The 27,269-nt window shown below is 41.2% G+C and overlaps 1 protein-coding gene across 1 annotated transcript in view; it reads left to right on the top strand.

The window, feature by feature from the left end:
* LOC132399340 (EMILIN-2-like) overlaps window positions 1–27,237 on the top strand; it is an 89,443-nt gene extending 62,206 nt beyond the window's left edge. Inside the window, exons 5-7 of the mRNA XM_059979598.1 lie at window positions 10,529–10,750; window positions 25,017–25,148; window positions 26,906–27,237. Of these exons, the coding sequence (XP_059835581.1) occupies window positions 10,529–10,750; window positions 25,017–25,148; window positions 26,906–27,237 (686 nt within the window). The remainder of the gene's footprint in view (window positions 1–10,528; window positions 10,751–25,016; window positions 25,149–26,905) is intronic.
* The last annotated feature ends 32 nt before the right edge of the window (window positions 27,238–27,269 follow it).

The raw sequence follows: 27,269 nt of genomic DNA, 5'->3' as shown, positions 1-27,269 counted from the left end.
CACCTGCGCACTACTCATGTCCATCACTTAACAGAAATGACATGTAACATGTAAGGCTTATTGAAAAAAAATATTTTCAAATGCATTTTTTACATAACACAACGAAGACACTTTTTAATTTCAGTGGGAACAGTGTTGTTGGTCTCCCTTTTTAGCCAGCGCATCAAATTCTGGATTTAGTTTTGTTGTGGCGATTCTCAGGATGGATCTGAGGTTTTGGTCAGTTAACTTGGATCTGTGGCTGGCTTTGTTAATGTTCATGACGCTGAACGCCTGTTCACACAAATAGGTCGAGCCGAACAAAGAGTAAAGCGCAAATGTGGAGTAATACGCTGCACCTCAACAAAGGTCAATGTGTAGCGGTGTGCTACATGCAGCGCTAAAATTACGACACGGAGTCGGTAACTGCAGTCGAAGAAAAAAACTTTATTCAAAATCCCCAGCCTCACTTTTAAGCCTCCCTCAACCTGCCACCCCATGGCGCAGAGGCTCCAAAGCTCTGTGCTCGCAAATCCCTGCAGGCTATCTCCCTTAGCCGGAATGATGGCTAATTGTGAGCCGGTTCGGATGTGCCAGGAAATGGGTCGCCACAAATGTATATAGAGTGCGTCATCTATTGGGAAAACGCCAGAATTGCGGGGAAAAAACGTTAACAAGGTTTATTAATATAATTTCATCAAGTTCTGCGGGCCGGATTAAAAAGCTTAATGGGCCGAATATGGCCGCGGGCCGTAGTTTGCCCATGCCTGTGCTACACAGTACTAAATGAGACGTCATAAAAGAACCCTTGGAAAACATTAAGAATTTTTCAATATTAGCTTAAGTTTATGCAAGAGAATGTGTGTTCAATATATATGATTTCGTTGTTTTGGGGGTGGAGGGTAAATCTGACTGGTGAATTGATTCGGAAGAATCTATGGATATGGTGTACTAGAATTTCAGAATGTGTATTATATGGCCCCATAAAAAGATGTGTAAAAATATAACACATGGAGTAATATGGATTGAGAATTGGTTGACAGGAGGTGGATAGTAGGAATAAACAACTATCTTCCCAATTGGCAGTTGGCAACTGGTAGGTGCTATCATTTACTCAGTACTAATCAACAAGCTCAAAATGTGGCCTCTATACCTCCCTCTGCAACTGCATCCTTGGCTTTGTCACTGGGAGACGGCAGTCAGTGCGGTTCGGAAATAACATACTCTCCTTGCTGCCAGTCAACACTGGTACACCTGAAGGAAGTATGCTTAGCCCACTGCTCTAGCCTTGACTGTGTGACTAGGCCAGCTCAAATGGGATCTATAAATTTGCCGATGACACAGCTATTGCTCGCAGAATTTTAGATGGTGACAAGGAGGTGTGCAGGAGTGAGATCGATCAGCTGGTTGAGTGGTTTTGTAACAACATAAACAACCTTGCACTGAATGACAATAAGACCAAGGAATTGATAGTGGCCTTCAGGAAGGGGAAGGCATTGAGGGATCAGCAGTGGAAAGGGGGGGGGTGGCAGTTTCAAATTCTCGGGTGTCAAAATCTCTGAAGATCTATCTCAGGCCCAACATATTGATTCAATTACAAAGAATGCACAACAGCGGCTATATTTCATTAGGAGTTTGAGGAGGATTTGGTATGTCATCAAACACTCTTGCAAATTTCTACGGATGGAATGTGGAGAGCATTCTAACTGGCTGCGTCTGGTATGGAGGGGTCACTGCACTGGATTGAAAAAAGCTGCAGAAAGTTGTGAACTCAGCAGCTCCATCATGGGCGCTAACTTCCCCAGCAAAAGGCAGCAACTATCTCATTATGAACCCCATCATCCAGGATACACCCTTTTCTCATTTCTACCATTGAGGAAGAACAGCTTCTTCCCATCAGCCATCTGATTTTTGAATAGACAATGAATCCATGGGTACTACCTCTATTTTTTGCTCTCTTTTAGCACTACTGATTTAATTTAATTCTATATACAGTATATATTTCTTATTTTAATTTATAGTCATTTAGTCATAATGTATAGTCTATCGCAGCATACTGCTGCCACGAAGCAACAAATTTCATGACATATGCCTATGATATTAAACTTGATTCTGATTTTGGTTGCTGTCCTTTTTCCTGGCATCTTTCGAGATGTGTAAGTTGGTACTGGCAAGCCAGTTTTTCTATGTATCTGGAAAACTTGCAGTGGTTTAAGAGGTCATTGTACCTTTTCAAGGCAGCTAGCGATGGTCGATAAATATGATTGTCAGCTACAAGCGGATCCTGAATATTAAAAAAAATGCTCACGAATTACACACACAGAATATCCTGTGCATTTCAATTATAAATACTGTATATCGCATCGCATATATTTATGTCAAGCATTGGCAATGTATGTCAGTCTTTAGACATGCATGTGTTATATCCGACTTCATCAAGTTTTGCTCATCTAAACCTTGTACATGTACCTCAGGTACTGAGTGCATACAGTATCTGATCACTTAATGCACATGTTCCAGTAATGATCTTACTTCATGTTAGTACATCATACTCCATCTGAGCAAATTGACAATGTATTTTCTGATTTTTAACAGCTGAGATGATACAGCCAGCAAACTACTAATTATTTTTATTCTACTGCCTCTGAACTAATTCCACAATGAAACTTGAAAGTGGAATATTGTTGAATTGTAGGCTTTCATCATCACTGGGGGCAATGTTTGGCTGACTGCTTTTGTAGTCATCCAGGATTTTCTCATTGCAAGGGAAATCATCCAATATCAATTGCTGAAGTAAAGACCACAAAGTTGTGATAATTACAAAAAGTTGTCCTATTTATTTATATAAATAATATAGTGCCTGGGATAAATTCTCAAGTCATGCTTGTTTTTTTTTTGTCTTCATATTTAGCATGCCTATATTTAACATATAAACAGCTTGAATATTCAAAACATTTTCTGGCTAATAAGAGTATTACATCCAAAGACGAAGACAGTGTGGAAATCTGTACTAGGTAGTGGTAAATCAGCAGTGTGCCTGCAGTTTCTGCCTCCAGGGATATTGCACAGCCAGCTGGCTTCAAGATGTAACTGCAAAATTAAGGATTGTTTACTGTAAGCTAATTCTGTTCTTGGGGAGATAATATATTGCAATTGCAGTTATTGAAATAGGCTGGACCATGACCAACTTCATCCAGTAATTGTTCATTTGTTTCTCACAGTCTGCTCAGACTTCATATTAACTCCCAGTTGTTACTTATTGATACCCCCGTCTGTTCAAATGTTTGAACTAAGTAACTTTCCCATGCTTGAAGTCTTGAAGTACTGTACTGTATGGTTGCTTGTAAAAACAAATGTCATCTTTCCATCCCATTTTCTCAGAGATGTGCCTCCTGGGTGGCTTGACATTGCAGCCTTCTTTACTAATCACATTACAGCTTGAATTATTGCAACTTCTTTAGCATGGCTTGTAATTTTTTATCTTCAGATGTCTTCATGCCCTTAGAGTCTAGTCTAGCTTTTCTCCTAATTTGCTTTGCCTTTTAACTCAGCTAGGAACTGTGGGAATGTCTACACTAATCCACGAAGAGCAGTGTTGTCTTTGAGAGTATGGTAGTATGAGTAAACTAACTGTCAGGGTAATAGTTAATTCTTTCAGTGACAACAGCAACAAATTTCATTGATTAAAATTGCTGGCACTTGTTGCTGTTTGATTCTGTTTGGAAGTGGCTGCTTCCCACACAAGATCCATGGAACAAGTGTTTGATGGAGTACCTCTAGTCAGCAGTGGAGCACTAGTGTTCAGTGTTTCATGTTCCTCTCACTTCCCAGCTTACTGATGAAATTAACTTAAGTTGTGTGAAAATGATGTTTTGTTGGGAAGTAGCCAACACATATTGTACATGAAATTCCCACCATTAAACTTCTTCTGGTGAGATTACTTCCTTCAAAAAGATTTATTGAATGTTATTGTCTAATTAATAAAGCATGATTTTTGATTAAGTAGGAGATTTATAGAGAATGGCACTAGTTCTTTTAAAGCCTCTTATTTCAACAAACAGGTGACTTGACAGAGGTGTGTGAGCTGGTAAGAGGCTGTTAGATTCGACTATTTAATTCTTAGGTTAGACTATTTAATTGTTATTGTCTTTGCTGTTAATTAACTTGCAGATGTGCAGTCATAGTCAAAAAGTGTTGTACTTACATACCTGACAAGTCTGAAGGCTTAACTAATTTGGCTGATCATATCCCTAAAGAAGCAGCTAAAATATATCAATCTGATGGATGGGATTTCTTTGAATTTATTAAATCTCAGAAGCTAGCATTACTCAATATTACAAGTCATATTATTCATACTAATATGCCTTATCATAATTTACATCTTTTTACTTGTTTAAAGGAGACCATTCATAGAATAATTCAAACTCGCATAAGTATGCCCACAACCTACCTAAACATGACAATATATTCCTATGAATATATTGCATATATACCCTTTGATATTTCATACCTTACAATAAATAGTTTTTGATTATTTTATACTCAATATAGATACCACAAGTTTTTCTGCTTCTGGAATTTCCAATGTAATGATTTTAAATGTGTGATTAAAGATCAAAGGAATAAATGTCAGATCCAATTCTTTAATTCTTAAATTAGACTTTTTGTTATTTTTCTTGCAGTTTAACACTTAATTTGCTGCTTGTATTTCAAGAAGCTCTTGTATGCATCTAATAGTTTAATGTGCCTCTACTGGTTATACAAAGTATAATTTTGGAAAGTTCTGTAAGTGTCTTTGTTCTGCATCATTTGAATAAGTTCTTTCTTGTTGATTGACTCTTATCTACAAATTTGGATGGAATTTTCCTATTTCTGTAGTATAAAATAGCTGACATAAAGTAATGCCATCCTAATTTTAATTACTTTTCTTAGCTTTTGCTCTCTATGTCTTCAACTAGTAGACCTCTATCACTGCCTATTTCAATTTTTCTTTGTCCTGTCAATGTTTAATAAAATGATCATGAGGCAACGAGTTCTGTGCCTTTTTCCTAACTTGTAAAAGAACCTTGGATTAAAACCTCAGAATCCAACAAGACATAGATCTAATGGACAGCCAAATACATTTTTCCAGAGCAAAATATGAAGGGCATATTTGGAAGAAAATAAGGGAGGCCAGAGGCAATTTGTTTACTCTGAGACTGGAGGGTGCATAGAAAACCCTTCCAGGATTGGTGGTAGTGGCAGATACATTAGGGACATTTAAGAAACTCTTAGATAGGCACATGGATGATAGAAAAATGGAGGGCTATGTAGGAGGGAAGGATTAGATTGATCTTAAAGTAGGTTAAAAGATCAGCATTTGTCAACAGGCTATTTGACTGCAAAGGCCATCAACACCAAAACTGTAGATGATCTATTATTTTGTCACGGGTGAGAGCAGCACACACAAAATGCTGGAGGATCTCAGGAGGTCAGACAGCATCTATGAAAATTATTAAAGAGTTGATGTTTCAGGCCAAGACCCTTCATCTGAAATGGAAAGGAAGGGGGACGATGCCAGAATAAAAAAAGTGGGGAAGGGAAGGAAGATGAGCTTGAAGTCAGGTGAATGGGAAAGGTAAAGAGTTGACAAGAAAGAATCTGATAGGAGAGTGGGCCTGAGGAGAAAGGGAAGGAAGAGGATCACCAGGGTGAGGTGATAGGAGAATAGACAATAGGTGCCGAAGTAGACCATTCAGCCCCTCGAGACTGCACCGCCATTCTGAGATCATGGCTGATCATTCACTACCAATACCCAGTCCCTGCCTTGTCCCCATATCCCTTGATTCCCCTATCCATCAGATATCTATCTAGCTCCTTCTTGAAAGCATCCAGAGAATTGGCCTCCACCGTCTTCCGAGGCAGTGCATTCCACACCTCCACAACCCTCTGGGAGAAGAAGTTTTTCCTCAACTCTGTTTTAAATAACTGACCTCTTATTCTCAGTCCATGCCCTCTGATACTGGACTCTCCCAACATCTGGAACATATTTCCTGCCTCAATCCTATCAATTCCTTTAATTATCTTAAACGTTTCAATCAGATCCCCTCTCAATCTCCTCAATTTCAGTGTGTACAAGCCCAATCTCTCCAATCTCTCTGCGTAAGACAGCCCTGCCATCCCAGGAATCAACCTAGTGAATCTACGCTGCACTTCCTCAATTGCCAGAATGTCCTTCCTTAAACCTGGAGACCAAAACTGTACACAATATTCCAGGTGTGGTCTCACCAGGGCCCTGTACAAATGCAAAAGGACATCCTTGCTCTTGTACTCAATTCCCCTTGTAATAAAGGCCAACATTCCATTTGCCCTCTTCACTGCCTGTTGCACTTGCTCATTCACCTTCATTGACTGATGAACTAGGACTCCTAGGTCTCTTTGCATTTCTCCCTTACCTAACTCTACACCGTTCAGACAATACTCTGTCCTCTTGTTCCTGCTTCCAAAGTGGATAACTTCACATTTATTCACATTGAATGACATCTGCCAAGTATCTGCCCACTCATCCAGCCTATCTAAGTCTCCCTGTATTCTCCTAACGTCCTCTTCGCATGTCACACTGCCACCCAGTTTAGTATCGTCAGCAAACTTGCTGATATAGTTTTCAATGCCCTCATCTAAATCATTGACATAAATCGTAAAGAGCTGTGGTCCCAATACAGAGCCCTGTGGTACCCCACCAGTCACCTCCAGCCAGTCCGAGAAACACCCATTCACTGCTACCCTTTGCTTTCTATCTGCCAGCCAGTTTTCTATCCATGTTGAAACCCTGCCCCCAATTCCATGAGCTCTGATTTTACTCACCAATCTCCTATGTGGCACCTTATCGAATGCCTTCTGAAAATCTAGGTACACTACATCCACTGGCTTACCTTTGTCTAACATCCTTGTTACACCCTCAAAAAACTCCAACAGATTAGTCGAGCATGATTTGCCCTTGGTAAATCCATGCTGGCTCGGCCTAATCCTATTACTGCCATCAAGATATGCCACTATTTCATCCTTAATAATGGACTCAGGCATCTTCCCCACGACTGACGTTAGGCTAACAGGGTGATAGTTCTCCATTTTCTCCTTCCCTCCCTTCTTGAAAAGTGGGATAACATTAGCCACTCTCCAATCTTCAGGAACTGATCCTGAATCTAAGGAACATTGGAAAATGATTACCAATGCATCCGCAATTTCCTGAGCCGCCTCTTTTAGAACCCTCGGATGCAGACCATCTGGACCCGGGGATTTATTAGCCTTCAGTCCTACCAGTCTACTCATCACAGTTTCTTTCCTAATGTCAATCTGTTTCAATTCCTCTGATATCTTATGACCCTGGCCCATCCATACATCTGGGAGATTGTTTGTGTCCTCCCTGGTGAAGACAGATCTAAAGTACGCATTAAATTCTGTTGCCATTTCCCTGTTTCCCATAACAATTTCTCCCAATTCATTCTTCAAGGGGCCAACATTGTTCTTAACTATCTTCTTTCTCTTCACATAGCTAAAAAAGCTTTTGCTATCCCCTTTTATATTCCTGGCTAGACTGAGCTCATACCTGATTTTTTCTCTCCGTATTGCTTTTTTAGTTAAGATCTGCTGTTCCTTAAAACTTTCCCAATCATCTGTATTCCCACTCATCTTAGCCCTGTCATACTTCTTTTTCTTTAATGCTATACAATCTCTGACTTCCTTTGTCAACCACTGTGGCCCCTTCCCCCTCTTTGAATCCTTCCTTCTCATTGGAATGAACTGCTTTTGCATCCTTTGTATTATCCCCAAGAATATCTGCCACGGCTGATCCACTGTCTTTCCTGCCAGGGCATCTGCCCATTTAACTTTGGCCAACTTTTCCCTCATGGCTCCGTAGTCTCCTTTATTTAATTGCAACACTGACACCTCTGATCTGCCCTTATCCCTCTCAAATTGTAGATAAAAACTTATCATGTTATGATCACTACTTCCTAATGGCTCCTTTACTTCAAGATCACTTATCAATTCCTGTTCATTACACATCACCAAAATAGTCTCATTCCTGGTTGGCTCAAGCACAAGCTGTTCCAAAAATACATCCCTTAGACACTCCACAAACTCCCTATCCTGGGGTTCAGCACCTACCTGATTCTCCCAGTTCACCTGCATGTTGAAATCTCCCATAACGACTGCATTTCCTTTAGCACATGCCAATGTTAACTCCCTAATCAACTTGTACCCAATTTCCACGCTACTGTTTGGGGGCCTGTACGCAACACCCATTAGGGTCTTTTTACCCTTACTGTTCCTCAGCTCAATCCACACAGACTCTACTTCCCCTGTTCCTAAGTCACCCCTTGCTAAGGACTGAATCTCATTCCTCACCAACAGGGTCACCCCACCCCCTCTTCCCATATTTCTGTCTCTACGATGGCACATATACCCTGGTATACTCAATTCCCAGGCCTGATCCCCTTGCAGCCATGTCTCCGTTATCCCAACAATATCGTAGTTCCCCATTTTCATCTGAGCTTCAAGCTCATCTGTCTTATTTCTGATACTACGCGCATTCAAGTATAGAATTCTTAGCCCATTCCTCCTTTCTTTGCTTAAAACACTGTCTATTGTACCTAACCCAGCTCCTTGAACTTCCATCGGGCTAATTGCACCTTGAATTTTGATGACCTTCTCAAGATCACCCAAACCTTCTACACATTTAACCCCATGCTCCTTCTGACCAACCCTCTGTACATGTAACTTTTCCAACACATGTTCTGTCTCACCTTTCTCCTTTACACAATTAATATTTGGGAAACGCGTATTCCCCACCTGTCCCTTATCCTTCATCATATCATCTTCTCTCGTATTCTGGATCCCTGCCCCCTGCACATCTAGTTTAAACCCCCCCGAGCAGCACTGGCAAACATTCCTGCAAGAATGGTAGTACCCCTCCAGTTCAGATGTAGACCGTCCCTTCGAAACAGATCCCAACGTCCCTGGAACAAAGACCAATTATCCAAAAACCTGAACCCTTCCTTCCTGCACCATGCTCTCAGCCTCGTATTAATGTGCATAATCATTCTATTCTTCGCCTCACTCGCACGTGGCACAGGTAGCAATCCCGAGATTGTCACCCTGGAGGGTCCTGCCTTTCGGCTTCACTCCTAACTCCCTGAACTCTCTAAGCAGGACCCCCTCACTCACCTTACCTACATCATTGGTCCCTACATGGACCACTACATCTGGGTTCTTTCCCTCGTTCTCAAGAATAGCCTGCACCAGATCTGAGATGTCCCGGACCCTGGCACCAGGGAGGCAACATACCATCCGAGACTCCCGATCTGCCCCACAAAATCTCCTATCTGCCCCCCTGACTATAGAATCCCCTAAAACTATCACTCTCTTCTCTTCCCTCCTCCCCTTCCTAGTTGAGGGTTCAACTGCCAGAGGCAGGACCACTACAACTCATTCCTGGTAGGTCATCCCCATCAACAGTATCCAGTACGGTATACTTATTGCTAATGGGAATGGCCGCAGGGGTGCTCTGCTCTCTCTGCCTTCTCCCCCTGCCTCTCTGGACCTTCACCCATCTGCCTACTTCTTGGATTTTGAAGAGTAATGAGACTAGAGTTTGGAATAGAAGAGGAGCAAAAGGAATTACTGGAAGGAGAAATTGATGCACATGTCATCACTTTGGAGGCTAGCTGGATGGAAAATTGCTCATCCATCCTGAGAGTGGCCTCATCAAGGCAGAAGAGGAAGTTATGGACCAGCACATTGGAACAGGAATGGGGATAGAAAATGAAAATGATAGGCCACTGGGAAATTACACATAGTGAATGGCGTGGAGATTGCCAACAAAGCTGACCCCCCAATTTACATCAAGTCTCACCAATGTAGATGAGGCTGCATCAGTAGCACCAGATACAGTAGCCGACCCTAACACCTGCAAGGACCGTTTGAGACCCTGAATAGAGGCGAGGGAGTGACGAATAGACAAGTGAACTACAGAGAGAGTCATCCTTGTGAAAAGTGCAGAGCGGGGGGGGGGGGGGGGGGAAGTAAAGATGTGTTTGTTGGTAGGATCCTATTTAAGATGGAGGAAGTTGTGAAGAATGATGTGTTGGATGTGGAGGCTCATGGGGTGGTAGGACAAGAGGAACCCTATCTCTCTTAAGGTAATGGGTAGAAGGGGTGAGCACAGATATCCAGGAAATGGAGGAGGTGTGGGTGAGTATTAGGAGCATCAATGGTGGAGGAAGTGAAATCCTGTTCTTTGAAGAAGGAGCACTTCTCTGATGCCCTAGAAATGAAAGTCTCATCCTGGGAACAAATATGGTGGAGATGAGGAAACTGAGAAAAGGGAATGGTATTTTTTACAGGAGCAGGTTGGTGACTTAAGCTTACTTAGTTCCATGGTTCACTTTGGATTTATGTAGCCATATTCTCAGTAGAGAAGCAAACAATTCACTACAAGCAGTGACTGATATTTTGACCATATTGAGTGAACTGAAATGACTATTGATTTTTTTTCTCTCTTTTAACAAAGTGGAAAGAGGTCAAGCAGGACCCCCGGGCACACCCGAGTCATCACGACTTCCATCCAAAACAGCAAAATTTCTACCCGCCACTGGAACAAGCCGTGGTGTCCTCAGGGAAGTAGGTTATGCGGGTCCACCAGGATCGGCCGATACATCAGATAACGATGAGTCACACAGAAAGCAGGAACAACAAAGTACACCACCCCCTTATGGAGAGAAGAGAGTGACCAGTAAGTAAACTCTCTATAACATTATTGACGTTGCGTATTTACTGTGGAACAGAAGGAATCTATTTGTAGTTGCCTGCTTTTTGTTTCTCTGTTTCACTAGCAACCTTCAAAGCACTCAGTGCTTTTTAATGTCTAACCCCCTGGTCACCATTCAGTTAAATATTACCATCCACAGAGTCTCTGGGCCTGATATATGCTACTGGATTTTGCTGAGTAATGCTGCTGCATTTTGAGAGATCATTGGATGTCATAGAGTAATACATCATGGGGTCAGGCCCTTTGGCCCAGCTCAGCTAAGCTGACCATGTTGCCCATCATCCTCATCCTACTTGCCTGCATTTGACCCATAATTCTTCAAGTCTGTCCTTATTTCTTACCAGTTTTATTTTATCCAGCAGGTTGCTTCAGCTGAATCATGATTTAAACATGATAACTTTGTTGTCCAGTGAATTTAATTCATTTAAATGTAAGTATTGTTCAGTTATTGTCGGTTGGTGCTGTAGTGGCATCCGCACCAGATTTCAAGGCGAGTGGAATGGGGTTCGAGTCCAGCCAGCCCTTTCCACGCTTCCCATCCAAGCTGGGTTGAGTGTTGAGTGAGCATCTCAGCCTCACGTAAATAAAGCAGATAAATGCCAAGGAAACAGCAAGGTAGTGGCTCAATGTGCCACAAGGACCAACGGAACAACGACTACCTTGTTCGATTTTAGCATTTGTAACATACATTGTGAAAGGTTTACCTATGTTACACTAATAGAAAATGAAAAAAGTAGATTTTTAAAGAAAGATATTATGTTTTTTTTTCCATTTTATTGAACTGCGATTGGACAAAAGACAATTCTTATCCTTAACAATGCTGCAAGATATCTGCCTTGGCTTTGAATAGGATTCAGGACTGAACTCGTGATCCATTCCAGAAAGGTAAAATCTAGGCTGACTTTTGATGCAGAATTGAGGGAAAGTTGCCTTGCTAAAGGTTAACAACAAAAAGGTAGCTCCATTTGACATCCTGAATGGTGGTTACAGTGGGACGGTAGTGCAGTGTTTACCACAATACCCTACAGTACTAGTGATGCAGGTTCAATTTCTGCCATCGTCTGTAAGGAGGTTGTACGTTCTCTCCATATGGGTTTCCCTCAGCTGCTCCTGTTTCCTTCTGTAGTCCTATGAAGTACCACTTGGTAGATAAATTGGTGTTTGTAAATCGTCCTGTGACTAGGCCAAGATTAAATTGAGGGTTACTCGGCTGTGCGACTCAAAAGGCTGTACTACTAGGCTGTACTACTGTGTGGTATCTAAATAAATAAATATTCCACAGAGAATGAGAAAGAATCTTTATATGAGTGGCTAAATGTACCTGGTAATTTACTTGTATAGTAGTTGTGAAACTTAAGTTTTAATTGGCTGCCGTGATTCCTGATAATGAGGCACTTCATTGAGAACTGCTTTGGTGGAGTTGGGGGCTTGCCAATGGCACTAATGTAAGTACACCTCATTCTTCTCTTTCAAGTTCCTCCACCTTTTCTCCAAACTGTTCATTCACTGCAAGAGCTCCATCTGTTGGAATTCTGTACATAAGTTCATAGTTTAGTAATTACATAAAAATATGTTGATACAGTTTTAAGTCTATATCAGGAAGCTAGCGCTACACTTGATTAAAAAGAAAAAAATACTAATGTGAATTAAATTAATCAAAACCAATTTTGTAGGCCACCTTTTATTGAACAATGCATGGTGGTAGCAATGAACCTGTATTTGTCAATATCTAGAGTAGCGAAATACTTTGCTAATGTAACAGAATTAAACAGTAGTTTGTGGGGAAGCAGGAAAATCTATGTTCAATATTTCAAACTTTGGTAGGCTGACTTTGTAAAAGTGAGGAAGAAATTCATCACAGAAGACTAAACTAAGCTAATACCACAAACCATCAGTGGGAAGTATTGAAAAGTACTGAACAACCATTCCCGTAGAGCTACTGTATATCATTGTAATTAAAGATTATGGGTCAAGAAGAAAAGAATGTAATTATATCAAAGTAAATAAATACACAAATGCAAAGACCAATAGAGATCTCATGAAATGGGAGACAGATTAAGCGGCAAGGAGATGAAAATGCAATGCAAGAAGAATAATGTAAGGAATGTCAAGAACAAAGAGAGAGGGGATGTGACAGACATTTACACTTTTAATTTGAATTCAGAAAATGAGAGACATTCTAAGCATCTATTTTATATTGGTCTCCATGAGTGAGATGTGAGGAAAATGAAAAATAAATCAAAAGGAGATACCATCTTGATTAAATAATAGAAAACGTGGATGGAAGTACTAAGAATAAAGAAGGTTGGTTTTTAATTGAGTGCATTAAGAGAAATACATGGTGAAATTATTTGTATTTGGGCACGATCTTTAGAAATGCGTGGTTTGGAGCCGTTCCCTTGGATTAGAAACTTGTCGGTGTCATTCCATTATACAAGAAGTGTGAGGTAAATTGCTTTAGGCCGATTAGTCAGAAATCAGTTGTGGGAAATTTGCTAGAATCTGTCATTAGGGACAAAATGACTGAGTACTGGAGAAATGTGAGCTGATTAAGAGCCAGAATGAATGCATAAAATTTCAGCTGTGCCCATTTGATTTTTGAAAAGCCTATGAATGTAGTAGAAAATGGAGGTCATGGATTTCTGGTAGGCATCTATTGAAGGGTCTAAATCAATACGTGACCAAAATGTGAACACATGGTATCAGAGGTATTTATTGATGGTGATGGAATCCACTTTTGTTTGTTGTTATCATAGCCTAGGCTAAAGAGTAAATATAATAAGTTAGGTTTTGGCAACAGCTGCAAGACTGGAACAAACATAAATTAGCAGAAGTTATACTTGCTAGTGTACGAAATAAACATAACATTAGCACAGGATTGGGTAAAAGAAGAAAAATGCTAGTGACAAGGTGGAGATATTGGAAGCTTATTCAACTTCGTAATGGAAGAAATGAGGTCAAACTAGACTGACTAATCTGGTCTGTCATCTCCAACCTGGCTCCAAAACAAAACTATGACAGTACTAAGAAAAGCTTACAAAAGGTTCCGAGAGCTAGATAATGTTAGAGATCTAGGAGATTATAAGGCTAACAGGAAGGAGTTTAAGAAGGAAGTTAGGAGAGCCAGAAGGGGCCATGAGAAGGCCTTGGTGGGCAGGATTAAGGAAAACCCCAAGGCAGTCTACAAGTATGTGAAGAGCAAGAGGATAAGACGTGAAAGAATAGGACCTATCAAGTGTGGGAGTGGGGAAGTGTGTATGGAACTGGAGGAAATAGCAGAGGTACTTAATGAATATTTCGGTATTCGCTAAGGAAAAGGATCTTGGTGATTGTAGTGATGACTTGCAGCAGACTGAAAAGCTTGAGCATGTAGATATTAAGAAAGAGGAAGTGCTGGAGCTTCTGGAAAGCATCAAGTTGGATAAGTCGCCGGGCTGAGATGAGATGTACCTCAGGCTACTGTGAGAGGTGAGGGAGGAGATTGCTGAGCTTTTGGGTCATCACTGAATTTTGCGTCATCAGTGGGGATGGGAGAGGTTCTGGAGGATTGGAGGGTGGTGCATGTTGTTCCTTTATTCAAAAAAGGGAGTAGAGATAGCCCAGGAAATAATAGACAAGTGAGTCTTACCTCAGTGGATGGTAAGTTGATGGAGAAGATCCTGAGAGACAGGATTTATGAACATTTGGAGAGATATAATATGATTAGGAATAGTCAGCACGGCTTTGCCAAGGGCAGGTCCTGCCTTATGAGCCTGATTGAATTTCTTGAGGATGTACCTAAACACATTGATGAAGGTAGAGCAGTAGATGTAGTGTATATGGATTTCAGCAAGGTACACCATGCAAGGCTTATTGAGGAAGTAAGGAGGCATGGGATCCAAGGGAACATTGCTTTGTGGATGCAGAACTGTCTTGCCCACAGAAGGCAAAGAGTGGTTGTAGATGGGTCATATTCTGCACGGAGGCTGGTGACCCATGGTGTGCCTCAAGGATCTGTTCTGAGACCCTTACTCTTCATGAGTTTTTTAAATGACCTGGATGAGGAAGTGGAGGGATGGGTTAGTATGTTTGCTGATGACACAAAGATTGGAGGTGTTGTGGATAGGGTGGAGGGCTGTCAGAGGTTATAGTGGGATATTGATAGAATACAAAACTGGGCTGAGAAGTGGCAGATGGAGGTAAGTGTGAGGTTCATTTTGGTAGGTCAAATATGGCTGAATATAGTATTAATGGTAAGACTCTTGGCAGTGTGGAGGATCAGAGGGATTTTGGGGTCCAAGTCCATAGGACGTTCAAAACAGCTGCGCAGGCTGACACTGTGGTTAAGAAGGTGTGCAGTATATTGGCCTTCATCAATCGTGGAATTGAATTTAGGAGCTGAGAGTTAATGTTGCAGCTCTATAGGACCCTGGTCAGACCCCACTTAGAGTACTGCGCTCAGTTCTGGTCACCTCACTGCAGGAAGGATGTGGAAGCCATAGAAAGGGTGCAGAGGAGATCTACCAAGACGTTGCCTGGATTGGGGAGCATGCGTTATGAGAATAGGTTGAGTGAACTCAGCCTTTTCTCCTTGGAGCGACAGAGGATGAGGGGTGACCTGATAGATGTATATAAGAAGATGAGAGGCATTGATTGTGTGGATAGTCAGAGGCTTTTTCCCAGAGCTGAAATGGTTGCCACAAGAGAACACAGGTTTAAGGTGCTGGGGAGTAGGTACAAAGGAGATGTCAGGGGTAAGTTTTTTACTCAAAGAGTGGTGAGTATATGGAATGGGCTGCCTGCAACGGTGGTAGAGGCAGATACCGATACCATAGGGTCTTTTAAGAGACTTTGGATAAGTACATGGAGCTTAGAAAAATAGAGGGCTATAGGTAACCTAGTAATTTCTAAGGTAGGGATGTGTTTGGCACCGCTTTGTGGGCCAAAGGGCCTGTATTGTGCTGTAGGTTTTCTATGTTTCTATATTACTAAAAATGTTGCTGCAGAAACATCGAAGACCCTGGAAGGGGAGCTGCTCACTGATCACCTGGCACCTCCCAATGAACACGGGGACTGCAGAATATCCACTGGAATACCTTGACACCCACTAAAGTTAGCAAATAAAGAATGTCTACCAGAAAGTGCTGAAATCAGTTCTAAAGGAATATCTAGGGTTTATGGGAGCTGGTTCAATCATCAGTATTATTCTTGGTCTAGTAATGTTTCATATTTTAAGTGGAGAATTACAGCTGTCTGAAGACAGTGGTGTGTAAACTAAAAATTCCTGCCCTAAAGGGGAGTGAAGGAATGTAGGGTTCCAACCAACAAATGCTGCACCTAAGTTTACAGGTCACAGATGAATCAGCTCACTATCCATAGGATTGTGAAGCAAGTCATCCTGAAGCCTTGGGGATTGGCTCAGAAGTTGTAATTTCACAGTGTTCATATGTGACTTAGATGAAGCACCAGGAAGCTAGATATCCAATGGTACCAAGCTATTGGCACAGAAAGACTGGACTGAAACATATCACAGTAATATTGATAGGTCAAATGAGTTGACAGTACTGTGGTGGGTGGAGCTCAATGTTTGAATCTAAAAGGCAGAAAGCAGAGACTACTTTCTAAATGGGGTAGGGTTGTGAACTGGGGTTGAGATGTTCAAATACAGAAATTACTAAATCCTTTTAAACAAGTCCAAAACAAAAGCAAATATTCCATCAGCTCTTTGATGGAACAGGGTGGAAGTTATACCTGCAGAGTGCTCCAGCTGAAAACCATTATATTCCGTTCTAGAGGTAGTACTTCTGGAAATTTGTTCAAGTTTAAACGTCATCCAACCATACATGAATACCCAGGAATACAGCCGAACAATACAGTGTTACTCTGTGGCCAAACACCGTGGTAACAGTCATACACAGAACAAGGCACATAAAGTACATCTAAGATATTAATAAAATACAGTCACACAAAAAAATAGCCCAGGACCCTGAGTCCATGAATGTTGCAGCAGGCAGCAGTCAAACACTTGGATGCTGCACCACACTGCATCCAGCACTCCAGTGGCGTGCACCAATTCCAACTCGTTTCTCCTAGACCGTTGTGAACAAGCAACAGCGCGCCCTGAGACCTTGTCTCTGCTCTGGCCGTGGCTACACAGCTCCCTTGCCTTTTGCCAATAAATCAGTGAGCATTCCACATTAAGAAGGTCCAACAAGAAAAGTGATTAAGATGATCACTTGCTTTTAGACTGCACACCGGCTTTGTGCATCGACACTGGCAGCAGCATGAGCCACAACAGGTCCAGCTCCTTCAGTTTCTCTGCTAACGAGCAATGATGGACTAGACCTGCAAAACTTTAAGTTCTTAATATCCAGCACGGTCTTCTGATCATAAAAATACAATTAAAAAAGATAATGACACCTTTGATCAACCTCATGGAAGCTGCCATGACTAATTGCACTGCCATTTTACCAGAAATAACATCTGCAGAGTTATGAAAAGGTTAAATTATGAGACTAGATTGCAGAGACTTTTTATATTTTCTTGATTATTGAAGATTATAGGGTGATCTGAGATAATTGGAGGTTATACTGAGAGAGATAATTTCCTCTTGTGGTTGATTCCAAACCAGGGCACAATCTAAAAATTAGATGAGTCATGTAGTGAAAATCACAGAAAGCTCTTCAGAGAAAAGGTAGTAAAATGAGGAAAGAAACACCCCCAATTCAGTATCTGACCAGTTAAACAATATTCCGCCATTGTCTTTTTTCAACCAAAGTTGATGACCACATTTATTTCTATAATATACTGAAAATCTGGTCAAGAAGAAAAGTTTACGAAAGGTTCAAGAAACTAGGTAATGATAGAGATCTAGAAGGTTATAAGGATAGCAGGAAGGAGCTTAAAATTAAATTAGGAGAGCCAGAAGAGGCTATGAGAAGGCCTTGGCGGACAGGATCAAGGAAAACCCCAAGGCATTCTACAGATATGTGAACAGCAAGAGGTGAAGGTGTGAGAGAATAGGATCAATCAAGTGTGACTGTGGAAAAGTGCATATGGAACCGAAGGAGATAGCAGAGGTACTTAATGAATAATTTGCTTCAATATTCACTACGGATAAGGATCTTGGCGATTATAGAGTTGACATACAGTGGACTGAAAAGCTTGAGCGTATAGACATTAAGAAAGAGGATGTGCTAGAACTTTTGGAAAGCATCAAGCTGGGTAAGTCAGTGTGTCTGGACGAGGCTACTGTGGGAGGCAAAGGAGGAGATTGCTGAGCCTCTGGAGATGATCTTTGCATCATCAATGGGGACAGGAGAGGTTCTGGAGGATTGGAGGGGGTGAGGGGGGTTGTAGATGTTGTTCCGTTATTCAAGAAAGGGAGTAGAGATAGCCCAGAAAATGATAGATTAGTGAGTCTTACTTCACCTGTTGGTAAGTTGATGGAGAAGATCCTGAGAGACAGGATTTATGAATATTTGGAGAGGCATAATATGATTAGGAATAGGCAGCATGGCTTTGTGAAAGGCAAATTGTGCCTTCTGAGTCTGATTGAATTTTTTAAGGATGTGACTAAACACATTGATGAAGGTAGAGCAGTAGATGTAGTGTATATGGATTTCAGCAAAGCATTTGATAAGGTACCCCATGCAAGACTTATTGAGAAAGTAAGGAGGCATGGGATCTAAAGAGACCTGGCTTTGTGGAGCCAGAATTGGCTTGCCCACAGAAGACAAAGTGTGGTTGCAGACAGGTCATATTCTGCATGGAGATTGGTGACCAATGGAGTGCCTCAGGGATCTGTTCTGGCATCCCTACTCTTCATGATTTTTATAAATGACCTGGATGAGGAAATAGAGGGATAGGTTAGTAAATTTGCTGACACAAAGGTTGGAGGTGTTGTGGATAGTGTGGAGGGATGTCAGAGGTTATAGTGGGATATCGATAGAATGCAAAACTGGGCTGAGAAGTAGCAGATGGAGTTCAACTCAGATAAGTGCGAAGTGGTTCATTTTGGTAGGTCAATTATGATGGCAGACAATAGTATCAATGGTAAGACCCATGGCAGTGTGGAGGATCAGAGGGATCTTGGGTTCTGTGTCCATAGGACACTCAAAGCTGCTGTGTAGGTTGACTGTCTGGTTAAGAAGGCACCATATGGTGCATTGGCCTTCATCAACTGTGGGATTGAGTTTAAGAGCTGAGGGGTAATGTTACAGCTATATAGGTCCCTGGTCAGACCCCACTTAGAGTACTGTGCTCTGTTCTGATCACCTCACTACAGGAAGGATGTGGAAATTATAGAAAGGGTGCAGAGGAGATTTACAAGGATTTTGCCTGGATTGGGGAGCATGCTTTATGAGAATAGGTTGAGTGAATTCAGCCTTTTCTCCTTGGAGCGACAGAGGATGAGAGGTGACCTGACAGAGGTGTATAAGATGATGAGAGGCCTTGATTGTGTGGATAGTCGGAGGCTTTTTCCCAGGGCTGAAATGGCAAGCATGAGAGGGCTCAATTTTAAGGTGCTTCGAAGTAGGTAGAGAGGAGATGTCAGGGGTATGTTTTTACGCAGAGAGTAGTGAGTCTGTGGAATGGGCTGCCATTGACGGTGGTGGAGGTGGATACAAGAGAGTCTTTTAAGAGACTCCTGGATAGGTATATGGAGCTTAGAAAAATAAAGGGCTATGGGTAACCCTAGGTAATTTCCGAAGCAAGTACATGTTTGGCACGGCATTGTAAGCAGAACGGCCTGCATTATCTGTAGGTTTTCTATGTTTCTATTATATCCTATCTTAAATGTCCTTGCCAAATGATTTTGCCTACCTATATCCCCCAAGCCTTTCTACAACCTGTTCACTCTCCCTATTGACACCTGGCACTGTATCTATTGCTGTTAACTTTATGTCAGCTGCCACATGTTGACAGACAAAACTGGGACTGGAAAGGAAATACAACAATTCAGTCTACTAACAAAGACCTTGGAAGGTGTTGCAGAGTAAACATAGCTTGTTATAATCAGAGTAACATTTGAGCAATTAGGGGCAGGAGTAGGCCAAGCCTATTGAATCTTTATTGTTCTCCATCTATGATAAGAATGTCCTTGATTTTAGGTAAGGAGAGGCTTGTTGAAATTCCCTCAGTTTGTAAGTTTGTTTCCTTGCCTATGCAATGGAAGGAGTGTTCTGCAAGGTGACTTTGGAAAAGTTTATGATAAGGCTGTAGAAAGGCTATGCATGAATATTGTATGCCTCACACCATTTTTTTTCCATGGGAGGTGCAAATAGTGGTTGTGACTATTACATCTCTCATGCTCTCTTTTTTCTCTTGCACTTTTTCATTTTCATCTTCCTCCCCCATTCCCCCTCTTACCCCTTCCCCAATAAAGGAATTTTTGGTATTGTTCCTGCATAAGTAATCAGACTGAGTTAAACTGCTGCAAGATCTTGTAAGGCGTTGCATTGTTTCTGGTTTCTCTTGGTATTTTCTGTATTTATTGTCTTGAACCTGTTGGTGTTTTATGATGTATCTTTGATAATATTGTTGTCAACTGCCTCGTCCTGTATTGCCACAAGGAATCCTCTATTTCTGGGAAGAAGTCTCCAACTCTGAACTATTATTCTGTTCTATTTTATATTTTCTCAACTCAAGTTGAAGCCTGTGCATAGTCAAGCACACTTACTTCTCAATTGCTAGGAAGTTTTGGTGGTGTTTGGTATTATGGCTTTCCGGAGATTTCCATATGTGTAACCCTATTTGTTCAAAGCTAATGTGTAGTGTCTTTGGGATGATACCCATTGTAGATATGACTTTTGGAACTGGACATACCCATCTCATGTTTCTAGGTCTTTCAATTTCTTCTTTTAATTTTGCATATTTCTGGTGATTTTCACTTATTGATTTCTGTATGTTGTGTGTGTTTGGAATGGCTATTATCTATGAAGTTGTCTTGTTTATCCTGTAATATATCTGGACAGTTATTATAGGTTGTCCTATCTGTAATATAATTTGTAGGAGTCTGACTCTAAAACTGGGTCAGGCTTGTATTTATAGTGTCTTTTATGAGTTTGAGTTTGTTTCTGTCTCTTCCTGGCATTTATCATCTTGAATTTGTTGCACTTTTATTATGTATAGTTTGAGTACTTTTTGTGTTAACCAACTGGTCCTGTATTGGCATAAGGAATCTGTCTTGTTTCTAAGAAGAGTCTCCAACTCTGAGCCAGTCTTTCAACACCTCCTTATCAACATCTGTCCTGCTCAGATCGTGGGGATGTCTTCCATTTCCTAACTTTTTCTTCAATAGTGATAATATCTTCATTTTTTTGGGTTGTGCTTTCATTTAAGTTTAAATTTAGTGCTGTGTACTTATCAGAACTGCATATGTTCAATTCGAATGCTGAATCCTGTTTTCATTGACAAAAATATGTCCTTTGAAGTTTTATCTGACTGTTCTGTAATTTTGTTTATGTCCATTATTCCTCTTCCTCCTTCTATCCTAGGTAGTGTTATTTTAAGTGTGTTCTAGTGTAAGTAGTGTTCTCTAAAGTTTGTCATTTCAGTTATTTTTCTTTGTAAGTTTTCTGGATCAGTTTCAGACCGAGATATTATGCCAAATTATTATTTTTTATCTCTGTAAACGGAAGAGGTACTACACCTGCCTATTCACTTCCTCTCTCACCTTCATTCAGGGCCCCAAACAGTCCTTCCTGGTTAGGTAACACTTCACTAGCAAAACTGTTGGGTTTGTCTACTCGTCCCTCTATGGCCTCCTCTACATTGATGAAATCGATGTAGATTAGAAAGCTGCTATGTCAGCAGCTTCACTCCATCTGAAAAATGTAGGCTTTCCTGGTGGCCAATTATTTTAATTCCAATCCCCAGTCCCATTCTGACATGTTAGTCCAAGGCCTCCTCTATCGTTATGATGAGGCCACTCTCAGACTGGAAGAGCAACACTTCAAATTCTGCCTGATAACCTCTCCAACCTGATGGCTTGAGCAGTTTCAGGTTCCTGGGTGTCAACATCTCTGAAGATCTATCCTGGGCCCAACATATTGATGCAATTACAAAGAAGGCATGATAACAGCTATGTTTCATCAGGTGTTTGAGAAGACTTGGTATGACACCAAAAACTTTTTCAAGTATCTACAGATGTACCACGAAGAGCATTCTAACTGGTTGCATCACCGTTTGGTAGGGAGGGGCCACTGCACAGGACCAGAAAAGGCTGCAGTAAGTTGTGAATCTAGCCAGCTCCATCGTGGCCACTAGCCTCCCCAGCATCGAGGACACCTTCAAAAGGTGATGCTTCAAAAAGGTGGCATCCATCATTAAAGACGCCATCAGCCAGGACATGCCCTCTTCTCACTGCTACCATCACGGATGAGGTACAAGAGCCTAAAGCTACACATTCAACACTGCAGGAACATCTTCTTCCCCTTTGCCATCAGATTCTGAACGGGCAATGAGCCCATGAACATTACTTCGATTTTCTTTTGGCTCGTTTTTTGCACTACTTTTTTATTTTAAAAATGTATTTCTTATTGTAATTTAGTGTTTTTGTATATTGCAATGTCACAAATTTCATGACATATGCCACTGATATTAAATCCGATTCTGATGTTGCATGATTTCATCTGGTTTAAAAACTGATATTTTGATACAATTGACTAGATTATGGGAGAGCAAACACAAAGATCTGAAGCAAAAAAGCTAATAACTGAAGGAGCTCAGTGTATCAGCTGCATCCATGGAGGCAATGGTATAGTTATTATTTTGGGTCAAGACCATTTCTATTGTCTGATTTAGGGTCCTGGCTTGAAATATTGACCATCTCCATGGGACACTGCCGGACTCACTGAGTTCCTCCAACAACTTGTTTCGTTTTAAAAGGGAAAGTAAGTCTACCATCCTTACCCACCAAAAAACTAAGGAACAGAAGTAGAGGTATGCTATTCAGCTCCACACACTGGCTCTGCCATCCAGTAGGTTGGAGCCTTATCTCTTACCTCAATGTTTTGCATTGTCCCATATTCAATGACTCTCTTAATATCGAAGACTACTCTTGATCAACACACACACACAAAATACTGGAGGGACCCAGCAGGTCAGCCAGCATCTACGGAAAAGAGTACAGTTGACATTTTGGGCTGAAACCTTTGGTCAGGACTGGAGAAAAAAAAGCTGAGTAGTACATTTAAAAGTTGGGGGGAGGGAAGAGAGAATCTTAAAGTGACACGTGAAACCTTAAGGTGGAGGGATGAAATAAAGAGCTGGGAAGTTGATTGTTGAAAGAGACAGAGGACCATCGAAGAAAGGAGAAGGGGAAGGATCACCAGAGGGAGGTGATGGGCAATGGTGAAGGAGATGGAGGGTGGGGGGCATTACCAGAAGTTTGAGAAATCGATGTTCATGCCATCAGGTTGGAGGCTACCCAAATGGAATATGTGTTGTTCCTCCAACCTGAGTGTGGCCTCATCATGACTGTGGAGGTGGCCATGGATAGACAGATTGGATTGGGAAGTCGAATTAAAATGGGTGGCCACTGGGAGATCTGCACTCCATCTCCCTTTTGTTCCCCTTCTCCCATGGTCTACTTTTCTCTCCTATTAGATGCCTTGTTCTTCAGCCCTTTTGCCCCTTCTGCCCATCCCCTCCCAGTTTATTACTTCCTCTCTCCTTCCCTCACACCTATCACCTGCCAATTTGTACTTGTTCCCCTTATTCTGGCTGCTGTTCTTTTAGCCTTGATGAAGGATTTCAGCTCGAAACTTCAACTGTTCATTCCCCTCCATAGATCCTGCCCAACTTGCTGAATTCCTCTAGTATTTTGTGTGTGTTTTCCAGCATCTGTAGAATCTCTTGTGCTTTTGTCACTAGGTCATCATTACTGAGACTAATTAACTCAAATTAACTCAAGTTTCTGTTGAGTCCTGATGAATGGTCTCGGCCCGAAATGTTGACTGCTCGTTTCAATGGATGCTGCCCAACCTGCTGAGTTCATCCAGCAAACATGAGGAAATCTGCAGATGCTGGAAATTCAAACAACTCACACAAAATGCTGGTGGAACACAGCAGGCCAGGCAGCATCTATAGGAAGAAGCGCTGTCGATGTTTCGGGCTGAGACCCTTCGTCAGGACTAACCGGAGTTAGTCCAGTTCATCCAGCTTGTTTGTATGTGTTGATTTGACCGCAGCATCTGCAGTGTACGTTGTGTTAACTCAATTTTCTGGATTGCTATATCCGCCACCTTGGTAGGTAGTATGGTAATCTGACACCTTTGATACCACCATGCTAACTTCTTTCTTTTATAAAGTGGAGGGTGGATTGTTGTGCTTATTTAAATATTAGCTATTTAAAGGGTGAATGACTTTAAAGTAGGTCATGTGATCAACTTAGACTAAGCGTGATTATGTGCAGAAACTTGCCAAACCAGTCTGGAGAGTTTCTTGTTTTACAATAATGTTGCTGGGCTCCTTTTTCAGTTTGCTACCAGATGGTTGAAAAAAGGAAGCAGACACCACAAATATGAACTTACGAAATGCCAGACCAGGCCTGCGGTTTCCACATGACCATCTACTCCTGTTTATTATGCATAGGTGTACCTAATTTATAAAGGAACTAACTCTTTGTATAAGAAAACCAGGTAAACTGACATGGCAAGGAATAATATTAAAATGTAGAATAGTTTCTATTTGAATACCATCATGTGAAGCAATGGGAGATCAGAGTTTTTAATGTTTACCAACCATTTCCGATTCAAGGATAGGTTCTGAATAAGCACAAAGGTGTATTTATCTTTCTGTTGTTCTGGGTTCCTATGAAAGGCTTTCAATCTGAAATATTAGCTGTTCCTCTTCGCAACAATTGTATGGCCTCCTGCATATTTCTAGCATTTCCTGTTTTACTGATTTCCAGCATCTGTAGTTTTTCATTTTACAGTTACTTATAAGGGCTATTAAACTTGCAGTATTTTGTCATGAGATGCAAGCTTCCTACAAGAAGTAATGTGCAGGAAATCATGAATGTGGGGTATGTAATTAATTTATTAAAAAGCTATTGATATGACTGCAAATGATACTTCCCCCATACCAGGAACTCTATAGTCAGGTGAACCTTACACTTTCACCTTTAAAATGTTCCCCGAAGAACTGTTCTGTACAAACAGTGTATTTGAAGTAGAACTCCACTGTAGAAGATAGTCACAGTATTGTTTATGGAATGTTGTTTCACACACTTTCTTCCTTTCAGAGAGTACAGTTGTTCCAAAGCATGTGGCTTTTTCTGTGGGCCTGACCAAAAAACCATTTATGGGCAATGCAGGGATTATCCGATTCGATAAAGTTTTAGTTAATGATGGACATCACTATGATACAAATACAGGTAACTGTTCAATTATCTTTGTTTTCTTCTTTACCCGTTCACCTCCTTTTATTTATTAAATGCTGGTGGTATCCATTTTCCACTTCACACAATTTTTTTGGTAGGTTTGATATGGTTAGATTTTGCAGGCTGACTTGGTGCCAGCCATTCCATTTATTTTTATGCAAATCAAATGAAGTTTAATTGTCATTCAAAACATACATGGATACAGCCAAATTAGACAGTGTTCCCCTGAGGCCAAAGTGGAAAATCATACGCATATTCAAAATAATGAGAAAGGCAAAAAAGAATATGGTCATGTAAGAAAACACATTTTTGGTCCAAGACCCAGAGTGACAAGACCTGTAAATAGGTGGTACCTGGCAGTCCAGCCCGTAATTCCACTGATCCAACACCGAAAGATAGATCTGACAGGAGAGGCCACTCCTAACTGTGCCTGGCTGCCACGCTACAACAGAAGCCATTGGCTTGAGGCCTAGTTGTCACGACAACAGAGGGGACACAGCTGCCTCACCGCCTTCTTGCCATCAAGTAAGGGAAGCAGGCCTGCAGCGATCTATGTCCAATAGGGTCTTGTGATTGCAAAAGACAGTCACAGTTTCACTGCATGCCACCTTTGTGCCAACTCGAAGACACCAACTACTGTGCCTCTGGATAGGAGGCAGCAACATGGTCTGTACCCAGATCAGTTCTTCTGAACCTAATCCAGCTTTCTCTGTGGCCCGATGGCCTGACTTGTATCTCTCAGTCCAGCTCGACTCGAAATGCTCGGACCAATCGGACTCTCTCGGTCCAATGGGTCAACTCACCTTTTCTGAACCGCTGGCTGGCTGGCTCTTACGACACCCCAGCCACCTACTCCCAACAATGAGTAGCTCCCTGATGTGGTGGACCTGCTGTATACGTAGTTATTGGAGTCAAGAATAGTCTTACTATGAACAAAAACACATTTAACAAAGATAAAGCACCTTTTGTTGGCTCCCGAGAGGCCGGTGCATGTATACGCGCCACCATCTAACAGGAGCTTCACAAACGCTGCAAACAAAGAATGTGAAGAAACATTATCCTTTTCCGACTTATTAATAGTGTAAACCGGCTTTTTTTCTGAAACTGGTTCACCTCATTAACCAATGTGGATAATCTGGTATTTCTAAAGACTTAAAAGCTGTGGAAAGCAAAGTGGAGATTTCATGTACAAAACAGCAACAGGTTAGAAATTTCGATAATCTCTGATATAAATCGGTTCTTAAAAGCCCTAATAACCATGCAATTGATTTTCCATTGTCCAGATACACCAAGAAGTCAGTACTTTCGCTGCCTTTAAAACAATCTTTTTTATAAGTTGGAATGATGTACAAAACCATATAAAACTTTTATAGCAGAACACTTTTGTGTCTAACAGACTTGAGATGGAAATGGAAGAATATTTAAATAAATGCTGGAATACTCAAGTCAGTGAAGGAGAAACATAGTTAATAATTTTGGATTGACTACATTCCTTCAAATTGGAACAAGTTTTAGACATAGCTTGGAGGGGACGGAGAAGGAAGTGGGGTGGAGAGAATGTGTGAGATGGAATATAACATGGTGAAAATGGCATTAAATTGGTAACAAAAGATAGGTCCGGAGAGATCACATAGATGAGAGAAATCTGAAATTACAAACTAATGCTGGTGAAAGGCATATCTGAGATGTCTGATTCAGTGATTCGCAGGTAAAATCAAGTGTTATTAAAATTACCTTTTCCTTTATTCCAGGTATATTCACAGCACCTTTTGAGGGACAGTACCTGATCACTGCAGTCCTTGCTCCTCAGAGGAATGAACACATTGAAGCAATCCTCTCTGTTTCTAATCAAAGTATCATGCAAATGGACACTTCTGGCTATCAGATTGAACTGTTGGAATCTCAAAGACCCTTTGTGAGAAGAGAGATCTGTGGAGGAGTTGGGACCTTCACCCTTATTCTGAATCTTAAAGTTGGAGATGAAGTGAGTGTTATTGTGATTGATGGTAAACTGGTCAACACAGATGAAATGTATTCAGCTTTCAGTGGAACTTTGCTATACGAAACATCCCCTCAGAGCTAGCTACCTTGAAATCACAGGCCATATAAACTCTT

The sequence above is a fragment of the Hypanus sabinus genome, chromosome 1 (assembly GCF_030144855.1).
Source record: "Hypanus sabinus isolate sHypSab1 chromosome 1, sHypSab1.hap1, whole genome shotgun sequence".
Lineage (NCBI taxonomy): Eukaryota > Metazoa > Chordata > Chondrichthyes > Myliobatiformes > Dasyatidae > Hypanus > Hypanus sabinus.
Note: the sequence above shows the minus strand (reverse complement) of the source record. Positions and strands in the feature narration are given on the sequence as shown.